This window comes from Drosophila willistoni (assembly GCF_018902025.1).
Source record: "Drosophila willistoni isolate 14030-0811.24 chromosome XR unlocalized genomic scaffold, UCI_dwil_1.1 Seg144, whole genome shotgun sequence".
In the NCBI taxonomy this organism is placed as follows: domain Eukaryota; kingdom Metazoa; phylum Arthropoda; class Insecta; order Diptera; family Drosophilidae; genus Drosophila; species Drosophila willistoni.
This window is the reverse complement of record NW_025814057.1, coordinates 10,328,292-10,341,790: the sequence shown is the minus strand read 5'-3', so window position 1 is coordinate 10,341,790 and position 13,499 is coordinate 10,328,292. Positions and strand designations below refer to the sequence as shown.

General features: G+C 35.7%; 1 protein-coding gene across 1 annotated transcript; it reads right to left on the bottom strand.

The window, feature by feature from the left end:
• Positions 1–11,953: 11,953 nt before the first annotated feature.
• Positions 11,954–13,499, bottom strand: LOC124460730. Its single transcript, XM_047012231.1, has 3 exons — positions 13,157–13,499; positions 12,407–13,092; positions 11,954–12,281 (listed from the first exon to the last, which is right to left on the bottom strand). The coding sequence occupies exons 1-3, from the start codon at positions 13,449–13,451 to the stop codon at positions 12,198–12,200; spliced, it is 1,065 nt and encodes a 354-aa protein (XP_046868187.1). The 5' UTR covers positions 13,452–13,499; the 3' UTR covers positions 11,954–12,197.

Here is a 13,499-nt window from a genome sequence, read left to right as displayed (position 1 = left end):
ATATATTAAATCTATTAGCACATTATATATATATATATCTATTTTTTTTTGTTCATCTTGAATACAACACAAAAAATATTTGGTACAAAATCTCAGAGATTATGGCAAAAAAGAGAATGACAGAAAAAAAAGAAAATTGTTTTTGGCTTAAAAGAAAAAAAAAAAAAACTAAAATGGTTTAGAAATATGAATATATATTTGATGTATGGTAATAAGTAATGTGTCTGTTAAAAAAAAAAAGAAAACAAAATAAAAAATATATTTATGTGAACACTGGTAAAACAAAAAAAGAAAACAAAATATTCTCTCAGTTGAGACTATGGCGTGGGCGGGTCTAGGGGCCCTTAAAGTATGCAATTGGCTAGATAACACGATACGAATGTCCTGAAAAGTTGTCTATAAATAAAGTTTACTTTAAAAATTTATTTGTAGGTGTACTTGAACTGCTTATGGCATACTTTAGGGGGCAAAATTCTCACCATTTCGCAGCGAATGGACTGTATCAAGTTAATTTAGTTGAAATCCTTCCCAGTTTATATACTAAACTCGTCTCCTTAACTACTTCTCTCTCTAAATCATCTTTTAGTTTGCATTCTCAAGTATATACCTATGTATATATATTTCTTTTTTATACAAAATAAAAATCATTTTGGCATAATCAACTTAAAGTTTATCGCATTGAGACCAGACCAGACCAAACCCAAAAGCAAGAACCGAGACGTTTATGGCCTGACGTAAAGCGAGTGGCCTGCGGCCAGGATGCAAGCCAAGCCAAGCTTTAACTGCCACCAAAACGGATAAAAACCTCGAGACGAGCAAGGTTGGCGGTGGTGGATACAAAAACAAAAAAAAAAAAACAACAACAACTTCTAGATATTATGCCAGTGCACTTTTTTTTTTTTTCTCTTCCTTCCTCTCTTTTTTTTTGTATTATTTTTTTCGTTTTGGGTTAAGTTTGTCCGTGAGCTGTTTATGGTCCATGGCGTTGGGCGATTGGGCGGAGAATAAGAGAGGGAAAGTAGAAGCCAGCACGTTGCATCTTCATGGATACATGGACACGAACATTTTGTTGTTGCATATTAAAAACACCATTGGCGCAGTTTTTGCCTTGCCATGGGAGAGGCAGGCAGGCAGGCATAAGGCCAAACTCAACTTGATGCGATAATCGTTAAGCTATTCTATGTAAATTGGGTTTTCTCCATTCCATTCAGTTCAAACAATGGCCATGGGGGGTGGCGTGGTGGGCGTGGTCTTAATGTGAAACCGATAAGGTTGCAATTTTGAAAACAAATCGTAGAAGAAGAGTAGCTTAACCCATTCCAGAATCCAAGCCCCCGTCCACTTCAAGGCCCAATCATGCACATAATTGTGTTCATCAAGGCAAATTATGTGGAGAAACCAGAGGGGGATCCGAGTCACATTTGATTTAATGGAGAAAATTTCTATCTCAATTTGATTTTTCGACTAATTGAAGTGTGACTTGTAGGAGGAAAGACAGGAGACGAGATGAGATTGAGCCAACGGGCAACTACTCTACACACACACACAAACATATCATGGACGGAAGTAGAACATTTTTTCTAAGGGGGATGAGTCGAAAGACTCACGCAGTTTTTTCAAGTTTCACTCAATGGTCGTCAGAAAAAAAGTTGAAAATGATTTCAAAAATCAATATTTCGGTTTTTACCCCCTTTGGAAACATCCATGACACAAATTCTTGTTGGAATATTTGCAGCATTGTTGTTTAGTATAACATTTTGATTAGACAGTAATTCAATTCAATTCATCTCATTATTTTGAAGAAACAAAGCCCATCGTATAGTGAATATATCCCTCAAAAAGGTACAACATGTATCCGCATGATGATGGCCATGATGACAGGCAACCAAGTGGCAAAAGCATCATCTTCATGGCGGGGGTTCATTAAATTGTTAATGTGGTTGGCTTTTCGACTTCTACTCTCTGTGTGTGTATGGGTGGAGTGTGAAAGAATTTCGACGGCATTCCTGACTGCCTGACTGTCTGTCTGCCTGTGTGTCCCCTCTCGACCAATTGAGCTTGAAAATTGGAAATGGTTGGAGTCGGTGGGGAAAATGCAATAAAAAATCATAGACATATTTCACATAGCCACAGAAAAAATGCCATTGAAACATACTCATATGTACATATGTGTGTATGTAGAATCCGGGGTGAGCAATTGAATTTGGAGTAAATTTTTTGTTGCAGCTTCCGGTTGAAGTTGAAACGGAAACAAAAGATGACTTCAAGAGAATGAAGGTGGCTCCTAATAAAGTTAGCAACGTACAAGATGAGTGTGTGTATGTGTGTGGGTGTGAGTGTTAGTGGTACACACATAGACAAAGGCACATTCATCGTCTTACCACATCACCCAATTTTCAGTCTCTTGTCTCTACCGGCATCACCAGGCGGCACACGGCAATGAATCTGAATCTGCGTTTCCGGCTCGCTGATTTTACAATGATGGTTATCCGCATCGTTGGCTTAAGGGCGTATTTAATATATGTACATTATATACAGTATACATATATATATATATATATATTCACCTTAGCCTCACACGATATACGACATAATTAAAAATATGCACCTCAATTCATTTGATTGGCAGGCAAGATACTTGTCCCATATACATATATATATTTTTCGACGAAAATTCATGGGTTTCGTCATTAAAATTCATTGGAGCCAAGATGAAGATGAAATTCATAAAACAAAAAAAAATTCCCTTGATATATTTCTTCAGAATATACTCATATCACATGTATGTACATATGTCCAGGGGTGAATTTTGGGGAGGTTTACACGACCAACAACGTGAGGTGGGAGTCAAAAATCACGACAAAGAGCAAAAAAAAAAAACAAGTAATTTTTGTCTAAAATTCTATTTTTATATTACATTACAACATTTCGGGGCACCTCTTTTCGTACGCATTTTGCTCCTGCATTTACATATGTCGTTATTTACATTACATACAAATTGGTTAACCTTATTGTAATGAATTCTCAAAAGTAATTTACTGCTTCGTTCAAATTTAAGGGTTTCATGTGGTTTTGTTGAAGATATGCATTAGGATTGAATATAGTTTCTTCTTGGAAAGACGGCTAAGTTTTGGGGGTTTCTAATCCATCAAGTTGATGGAGTAAGTAAAACCAAAAACGTAGAAGTATACACTATAAATTACAATATTTATATCGCGTAGTATGTAAGCTGATTGAAAATCGGAACATTTATCAAATCAAAATCGTGTTTCAATTATGATTCGAAATATGTATGGAATAATTTTAAGGATTGACCGACAGGTGCGCTAATGTGCTTATGGACCAGTGGTAGATCTAGATAAGATTTCGATTTTGGTTGCTAAAATTGATCATTTTAGGGAGGAAATTATTGATGAATTTAAAAGTTTGTAAAAAGTAACTCAGTTACTTTGCGTGATTTTGTGAGTATCTATTCGTCTAGCTTTACGCCGATTTAAATCCTTTCTAAAGGTAAGATAGAATCATTGGTGAAGTATTTCATGCAAAGTCAAAGTAATATATAATATTTTATTTGTTTGTCTTGCTCTTTATTCAATGTTTTATCTAACTGTACGTAAAGTTAAATTAAAGGATATAGAAATTGTTAAAATCTAAGAGAGTCTCCCCTCAAAAGTTGAATAAATAAAGCGTTTTAACAAAAATCGATCTGCTTAATATCTTTGGCAGCAAAGTGTTGCAGCAAATATCCTTTAAGCTGCCATAAATCCTTGAGCCGGATATAAATCCCTACATGCCTCTTATCGTGTGTATATATATGGGACATATGTCGGCAACGGTTTTAAGCGGCAGGTAAACTGCTATAAACGACATATCCCAAATGCATTTCAAATGCAATTCAATTTCCTTTCGTTTTACTTGTGTTTTTTTGTTTTTTTTTTGTGGTCTCGTTCTTGGCCACATAAGTTTTCAAAATGGCTTACAATGCGTCTTTTCCACTTACATACACACAAACCGACTTGAGGGGGTAGTTAGTTAGTTCTTCTTTTTTTTTTGTTGCCTTCTTCTAGTTATTGATTGTTGGCCTTAATTTAGGAAAAGCATTTTGGTCTAGCATTTCTCTTTGGGGGGTTGGCCAAAAGCAATTTGCTCGAGCATAGTTAATTTGCAAGTGTCACGGACATGTTGCAACATCTAGCAGAAGCACCCACCAATGGCAGCAGCGGCAGCAGCAGCAGCATGAGCAAAGGATAAATGTCATTAAGGCAGTTAGCTGTGGATTAGAGCTGTCGTTAGTTGTCGTTGAAGTTCCTGACATGAATTGATAAACAGGCAGAGAAAATACAAACAACACTTGGCGTCCCACCTGCTGTTATCTGCCATGCAATTAACAATGCGTTAACTATGGGTTAGATTACTACAATTGGCTTTTATTGCATTTTCAATTAAATTTGCCAGACTTTTCTTTTGGTTTAATGCCAACTGGACAAAGGATAAACGACAGAGAGAGAGAGAGAGGCACCAGCACAAATGTTTAATGATTGTGCCCACGTGCACAGTTGGTTTTAGGCAAATCAATATTCTTGTTTTGCACTTTTTTTTTTGCTTTCCTGTTTTCCTGTTGACACTGTCAGGTAAAAAGTAATTGAAGTTACTGCCGAAAAACTTTGGCCATCAAACAAACCGACAGCTGGCTGTCTTTATCTGCCACCGACGCCATATCTAGCCATCGTCATCATCATCCGGCATTATAATCATCTAAATCATCATTGTCATTCACAAAACGTCATCATTGTCCTCATCATACGCTTCGTTGGCGCTTTGATGTATGCTACGATTTGTTTTATTACTCTTCGTCTTGTCGACCGGCGACGCATCCTGCTACTTCGACTCACTCACACACAGACACACACACACACTTTAAGCAAGTTTTTCAGTATTTTGACAAAGTTTTTTCGCCCCCAAACCCACTTACACACACACACCCGCACACCCTTCCGCATCCCTTTGCCTTCGCTATTGAGTTCTATTATCTTTGGCTGTTGGTTTGTTTGTTTGTTCAGTTGGCCGCAAATTATTTTGCATGAGCCTCAGCTCCAAAGGAATTCTTGTCGATTAATCTTTTGTCCATGTGTGTGTGTGTGTGCGTGTCTGGTATTGGGATTTGTCTTTGATTGTTTGCTTTAAAGTTTGAAAATAGATATTTTGCTTTTACAAGCTTTTATAGTTTAGTTTTATAATGTGTTGGACTTTCGTTTCTTTTTCACTCTTGTAGCAGTTTCCTTTTATTTTATTTTTTTTTTTTTTGTGGTTTTCGCCTTTGGGTTTTGTTTGGTTTACTTTTGGAGTTAAAATTTTCAACTTGAATTTCAAGGATATTTGGTTTATTTTCAGTTTAAAATTGTTAGAGCTGAGCAAGGTGTAGGGTAAATAATTTGCGTTCATGTATCGTTAAGGTTAAATATGGCTTTCATTTTTGTTTAATTGCCAATTTTAAAATATCAAATACAAATTATTTTAAATTTTTTGTTTTTTTTTGTTTTTTTCAACTACTTGTAAATATTAAGAATTTCTCTTGGTTCAACTCCTTACGATAGTTTTTCTAATCAACTCTGTTCTCTATCATTATGTATGCATGTTTGTTTGTCCTCAATCCCTTTCTAGCCTTTCTTACCCCACCATAAGATTCCTAGTCCTTATTCGTTTACTGCTCTCTTAGGTTTGAGTATCTAAATTAGAAATTTTGTTTATCGTGTCTGCTGACCAGGTGATTAGTGCTATTGAAATCAATGCCTCTGGCATGGATGTAGATGTTGGAGTGGGCGCAAATAGTTTCCGTTGTTGTGTTGCCCTTTCTCCTCTTAGTTGTTTAACACAGTTTAGTTTTTCAACTTGTTTGATGATGTCGATGTGTGCTCAAATATAACATCACGGCCATGTTCGTTGGGGCTTTAAGTTGGTTTTTTTTTGTTTTGTGTACGGGAGTAAAGGCAAGGACAAGGTGCGAGGGCAATATTGCTGCCTGGCAAGCGTATAAATGCAATTTCCGTTTGATGCAACCGGAATTTCAGGCACGACAGAAATAGCGCCTGTCCTGGTGCCCGGTTGGCTGATTGACTGACGACCAAAGTTGGGCCTTTGGCTTCGGCCAAGTCGAATAAATGGAGTGAAAAAAATATATGGCATACGTATGTATGTATGTATGTATGAACATATGTGTGTACATATGCATATACCTACAAACAATGTATGTATGTACAGGTTTGTTATTAAATTCCATGAAAATATGAAAATCTTAGAACGTTAAAATACAACAAATGATTGCCTCATGGTTAATTAATAAATAGTTAATGATGTCTATATAGTTGGGTTTGGTCATGTCAACGACGGCAAACTGAAATCAAGGTCAATACAGGGATTCATTAATCAAAATTGTGGCAACAGGCAAATGGACAAGCGACGCACCCAAAACCACTTCAACAAAACTGAACTTTCAAACCCCATGAGAGGATGTCAAAGGTACTGGGCACCGGTATCCAGTGGCAAGCACTCATATACACACACGCACACACTACCACTACCATCAAATCATCCAAGTCATGTCACTCACACATGTCTTGAGGCTGTGGCACAACGTTGCGTATGATTGATGTTTTGTTCAATGCGATTATCTGAGGTGCGCGTGTGTGACGTAAGAACAGCTGCTTCTACTTGTACTTCAAGTACACACACACGCGCACAGCGGTGTATTGAGGGCGTGGCCAAACAGGCGGGCGCAGCAGGCAATGCCTTTGGGCGCCTTCTTAGCCCAAACTAAAGTTAGTCTGGGTTATACATAGACATCAAATTGTAGAACTTTAGTTGGTAAATAAAGAGAAAGAAAATTTTCCAACATGTTTCATATTTATCAGGTATTTCACTTAAATTCTTAAAATATTCTATGTAACCTAAACCAAACTAATTTTAAAATCGATCATTGTGCAACTGTCGTTTCAAATCCGCTGTTAATTTAGAGTAAGCAATCGATTAATATTCGGCAGATCCCGTTAGGATCGCACAGTTCTCTGTTATCTCTTACATTTGCTCTGTTAATAGACGCTCGCTTAGGTTCAGTGGCAAATTGTTTTTCTTTTTTCTTTGTGATAAAAGTGTTTAAAAATAAGTTTATGCATTTACCCTAGAAATTGTATTATTGACAAAAAATCAATTTGTTTAGTGTAAAAATAATAATGCATAAAGTTTTTCGAGAAGGAAAGCAAAAAAAAAAAAACAGCATTCAAGTTAAAAGCTGACGTCGACTTCGCTGTCTCAAATGGATTTTTTTTAATTGCCAATAATAATGTAAGCAATGAAAACTAATGCATTGAGCTTTTCAATTACACTAATTGCATGAAAATTGGCTCGAAACTTGTAAAAATACTTATTAATCACTAAAGTTTTTGTTTTCAGCAGCTAAAGTCAAAAACATTGACGTTGCTGTCGATGTCGGCGTCTCGGCTGCAGTCGCTGTCGCGTAGGCGCAGAAGGAATACATACGTAAACTAATGAGAGAGAGAGAGAAAGTGAAAAAAGTGTGTAAAATTGCTTAACAATTTGAATTATTTTTTAAGTGCATGTGTAGTGAAGTGAAAATGAGTAAAAAAAAAGGAAGGTAAGAATGCAATTTATTAAATTAAAATTTAATTATAATCTGTTAAAATTCGAAATTCTCTTGCGTTGGGCGCCACCTAGCCACGTTACGCCACTGCATACAAAATGAAAGTGCGCAGCACAAAAAATAAAACGGTAAGCAAAATGAAGCCGTGGCTGAATTCAGCCTCTTTGAGTTTTTTTGGCCAACTCCCAGCTTGGGCATTGACTTTGATATAAGCAAAGTAAAAGAACAGGCAGGCGAGTGGTTAAAGGCCAACAAAGAAAGCCAAAAGTGCAACAGAGCTGCCAACTTCACCTTAATTAGGTTACAAAGAGAAGAAAGTCGGTCTAAAGAAGTGATTGAAATTGAAATGCTCTTTCTTTTTGTTTTTTGTTTCTTTGCTAAACTAGCCGAATGTAACTAGAAAAAGGGTATATTCTTTTAATTTTTTGCTTAAACTAACTCTAACTCTTCGCTTCTTGAACTAAGCAAATAGCTGAGATACCCATTTGAAAATGTAAGTAACCTAGTATTAATATATAATGAAAACTCTCGACTCCTGAACTCTCTTTACACACTGCCCGGAATGAATGAAATAATCAAGTATTAATCATGTTGGCTCTGTGGGAAATTAACGTTTTCCCGCCTTATTCCCGTTCTGTCCGCTCCTCCTCTCACCCGCATTGTCTTAAATTGATAATGAAATGTATGCAGGCCGAGTCGGTTGCGTCCTTTCAGTTTAATCACTTTGTAAGAGAGACAGAGAGAGAGAGAGAGAGGGAGAGAAAGCCAGTAGTGATAATTGTTAAAACGTGCTTAACATTACATATTATGTACGTAAAAAATGTATATATTTTTTAAATATATATATGTAGATGCATAACAGCCGTTAAACAATTCAAATTTATGCTCAGCAACCAATTGTCCTCGCCAGTTTGTCCTTTGGATTGTATGTATATTTCCATTAAACTCTTTCTCTCTCTCTGTTTGCATTTTTTTCTTCCACTTCATTACAAAAGTAAAATGATTAAAATTATATACCACCGATTTGTCTGAAAGTCGATTTTGAAATGCCCTTATACAGAGAGTGTGGAGAATAAATGTGTATATTAGGCGACCATTGGTGTGAGTGCGAATGTTGTAAAAAAAGAAAAGAGAATGAAAAGTGTTGAATTATCAGAGAGTAAAAGAGTGCGAGCGAGATAGACGTTAGTAATTAATTAAGTTAGATTTAATTTCATTAATTGATCACTGATAATTTATAGTATTAAGACACTCAGACAGAATTGTTAGTATAGTAAAATTTATGTACTCTAATCGGTCGTCCTTAACCTCAAATGGGTAATTCCTAAACTGCTTACTTCAGATATACGAGATATGCACAATTTATAAAAGCTAAAAACTGAATTGGGTGAACAGAAAAATTTTTTAAATTTTCGAAAAGTTAAATTTTAACGTATAAATAAATGTTTGAATGGGGATTTTTCTTATGTTGGTTACAAAAAGCTTAGAAAAAAGCTTATAAACTAAATTTTAAAGGGTATTTATGCATTGGTGCATAAAGTAGCACCAACCGATTCAACTGCCAATAAATCTTTATAGATATTTAATAAATTTTCGTTCGACTTTTAATAGGTAAACAAAATGATAATCATAATTTTAAAAAAATTAGCCATGGTTAATTTTAAAATTTTCCTTTATACAATTAAAGTTTTCTGCTGTTCTGAGAGAGTGAGAAAGAGAGACAGAGCGAGAGAGAGAGAGAGAGAGAGGGAAAGCAACAGCAGAATAATGTCCCTTTCTCTAAATGAAAAATGATGCAAATTTATACAACTTTTGCCATATTTTGATTGACATTGCAATATTTGCAATTCGAAATGGCTGCAATCTGGTTTTATCTGTTTGGTTTTCATCTAGACAGCAGCAACATAGCCAACGAGGCCAAATTATGACCTTCAATATTATCCGCATTGATATGTATCAACTGGCAACTGTATCTGTATCTGTATCTACATCTGGACCTGTTCAATGACAGATATATGTATGTAGATAGGTCCACGGATACATCTATGCATGTACATATATGTAAATAGTAATCGACTAGTTGCCTGCCCTTCCGGTTTTTTGGGACCTGGGGCAATTTTTTCGCGTACTCATTGGATCATTCGCACTCTGCTGACTAAGGTTTAGAGAGTTATTAGATAAAGAGACAGAGATTGAATAACCGTGAAGGTCGAAACTGAAAAGTGTTACATCTAGTTCATATATGTAAATAGTAATCGACTAGTTGCCTGCCCTTCCGGTTTTTTGGGACCTGGTGCAATTTTTTCGCGTACTCATTGGATCATTCGCACTCTGCTGACTAAGGTTTAGAGAGTTATTAGATAAAGAGACAGAGATTGAATAACCGTGAAGGTCGAAACTGAAAAGTGTTACATCTAGTTCATATATGTAAATAGTAATCGACTAGTTGCCTGCCCTTCCGGTTTTTTGGGACCTGGGGCAATTTTTTCGGGTACTCATTGAATCATTCGCACTCTGCTGACTAAGGTTTAGAGAGTTATTAGATAAAGAGACAGAGATTGAATAACCGTGAAGGTCGAAACTGAAAACTGTTAGTTCTAGTCCCAAGGTCCACTACCATCTGTTGACCATTGAATTTATGTGGTTGAAATGTGAAAACGATGCAAAAAAGACTTACACTTTGAAAAGCTGTTGATCAAAGAGAACAGACAGCAGCCAACAAGAAGAACAACAACAAGTACTTAGCCTTGGGTGTAGTATGTGGCATTTACAAGAGAAGCAAAAGGATTTCTCAAGAAAATGCCCACTTAACAAATCACAAAAGACAAAAAGAAAAACGAGCGAACGAATAAAATAAAAGGATGGGTGGAAAAAAATAAATAAATATCAAAGAAGTTAACTTTTCCAATGCCGAACCTAATATACCCTTGTTGTATTTGTTAATACATATACATGTGTGTTTACATTGTCCTGCTCTAGTCATACGAACAATAATTCAGAGTTCATTTATACTGTCCATTCCTTAAATTCTGTTGGACTGAAATTTGAATAAATAATGTTTAACAATTAAAATTAATCACATTAAAAATTTCGTAGAGTTACGGCAACTTTTTATATTCTTTTCGATAGTCGTTTTCTATACTTAGTTTTGCATTTTATATTTATGTTAAACAACAAGTTCTTTCAGTAACTTACAAATTAGGTTGACATGGGTATATCGATTCGGCTGTTCCTGCTAAGATAAAAATAAGCACATATATCCTTTTAATGGTCGAAAATATTTTCATTGCGTTAGAACACATTTGACCAATTTTATAATACCCTCTTCAAGGGTATAAAAAAAAGCAGAATAAAAGCCAGCCAGTACTTGGCAACTAACTGATTGTCTCTCTCTCTCTGTGTGTGTGTGTGTAAACCTTGGGGCAATAATCATTTTGCAAAAGCCGTCTGAATGACCAACTCTCTTTCTCTCTCTCTCTCTCTCTCTCTCTCTCTCTCTTTAATTGGCTAACTGATCAAAAGAACCATTTTTGGCTTGAAAACGCTTTAAGGCATTTTTATTTCTTGAAAAAACTATTGTATGAAATTTGTAAAATAAATAATCACAAATGTGATGGAAAGCAACAGGTTCTTATTTTTGAGACAAAATTTCCAACTCCAACTCATTTTATCTAACGCATGCGCCCAATATATGAAAGGACTCCACTCAATTCTACAGTTAGAGTGGAGTGAAAAATGAGTATTGTGCAATCTATTAGCATTTGCCTTTATGTGTGTGTGTTGGTTTTTCCACTCGATTAAGAAAACAGAAAAGGACAAAAAATGTCAACCAAAATGTTGCGATGCGGCGATCTTCTCTCCACACCGTTTGCTATATTATTATTTTTCTCTCTCGCTATTATTTCTATTGATTTCCGCAATGAAAATGAAATTAAATGTTGCCTGTAATGTGATTGCAAGTGGTCACCGAGTGGGCGGACGACGTGGAGGAGGAGCAGGAGGAGGGCCAGGAAGTTGCTGGCAAACTGCAGGAAGCCAGCAATAAAAAGGACACCAAAAGCAAGCGTAGAGTAAACTTCAAAAAGAAAATAGTAGAAGGAAATGAACCGACAGACCGACCGACCAACTGACTGACTGACTGAAAATTCCGCCATCAGGAAACGGAAGCATTAGCCTCTGGGAAACTTCTGGACATTTAAGAGGAGGCGGAGGGAGGGGCGTTAGCAAGTGGATGACCATTTAAGTGCGTCCATGTGACGACTTCTACGACTTGCTTGACACTTTTTTTGTTTTCTTCTCTTTTTATTAGTTTTATTGCAAGTGCTTTGCTTTAACATTTCATTGAACTGTGTTTGGTTATATTGTTGTTGTTATTGTTGGTCCTGTGTTAGCTGCATTGTTTTCTACTATTTGCTTTCAACTTGTCGCCACTTCTTATCATCCAGAGTCGTCGCCCCACCGACCAGTCGAAACAAGTTATGTGGTCTCAAAAACTAATTTTGCATTCCTCAAAAATCCATTTGATATAGCAGCAGCAGTTTTTTTAGATTCTCATCATAATTTCGTCATAAGCATCTATATATTTGAAACTTATGGCCAATAAATTTCCATTTGAATGTGTTGACAACTGAAATTAAGTTATTTAAAATTTAAAAAAACAAAAATTCTGAATGAAAAAGTGCGTTTTTTTATGGTCTGGTCATCTGGTTAGAAATTGATCGACCTTCTTGTTATGTTGAGCTGTATACTCACCTTTTTAACTATTTCGGTATCAATACTCGATCCATGTAGAAACAATTTCAATGGATTATTTGAGTGAATTCCATTAGAATGACAAATATCCAAAGCATTATAGATAAAGTCATGGGTCAAGTGGTGAACATTTTGCACGGAAAGGTATCTAAGATGTTTGCATTCTCTCAATATTGAGAGCAAAGTTCTAATAGACAACTTACGAGAATCATAAAATGTTAATCTCTCCAGTTGCTTTAGATGGCCAACATATTGATAAGCCGTTTCATCCATAGACGTAAAACGTAGATCCTTAAGCGAGATCAATTTAGAAATCAAGTGAGCATCTTCGAGATTTATATGATTAAAAAAATGAAATTTCTCCAATTGATTTGCATATTGGCTTAGTATATTTTTGCTCATGACATTGCACAATTGTAGTTTAAATCTGGGAAATAATGTCAAACTCTTTAGATTTGGGAAATAGGGCAAACTATTTGCCAAAACGACATTAATAATTTCCAAAAACTCCAAATTATTCAATTCCAGTTGATTGAAATTAATGCAACCCAAATATCTTAAAAATAGAACACGAAGATTTTTTAAAGGCGAACAAATTTCATTTATATTCACATAATTATCTGAGTCACGACAAATGCCTCGTAACCGTAAGTCCTCCAATTGGATTAAATTTTGTATACAATTCACTGTGGAATGAATCAAAAAAGAAACTTTTATCGTTCTCTAGACCTTCTAGTGCCAACAACTTACGTTCGGTATTTGAAGAGGGAAAGCCATATAAAGTCAATCTCTTTAAATTGGGCAGTTGAGACAGGGGCTTTACAAATGAATTTACTGCATGATCCGGACATATTTGTTCCTCTCTGCAATAACAGTATTCGAAATAAAGTGATTTCAATTGTTTCATCTTTACAATCAATTCAATCTTTCGCACATCATTGGCGTATGCACGAATCTCCTCAAGATTCGTACAATATTTGATTGCCAATTGGATTAGCACATGAACTTCATCATGTTGATCCTGACTTTCGAATAAGAAATCCATTTTACGAATACATTCTTCACCGACTAATTTCACTATATCAATAGCTTC

What these genes read in the sequence shown, in the direction of transcription:
- LOC124460730 (XM_047012231.1), bottom strand. Translation starts at nt 13,451, where the DNA reads ATGGATTTCTTATTCGAAAGTCAGGATCAACATGATGAAGTTCATGTG. An exon ending in TCCCTCTTCAAATACCGAAC is followed by an intron (nt 13,093 to 13,156) that starts GTAAGTTGTTGG and finishes TTCATTCCACAG; the next exon opens with TGAATTGTATACAAAATTTA. An exon ending in ATACCGAAATAGTTAAAAAG is followed by an intron (nt 12,282 to 12,406) that starts GTGAGTATACAG and finishes ACTTAATTTCAG; the next exon opens with TTGTCAACACATTCAAATGG.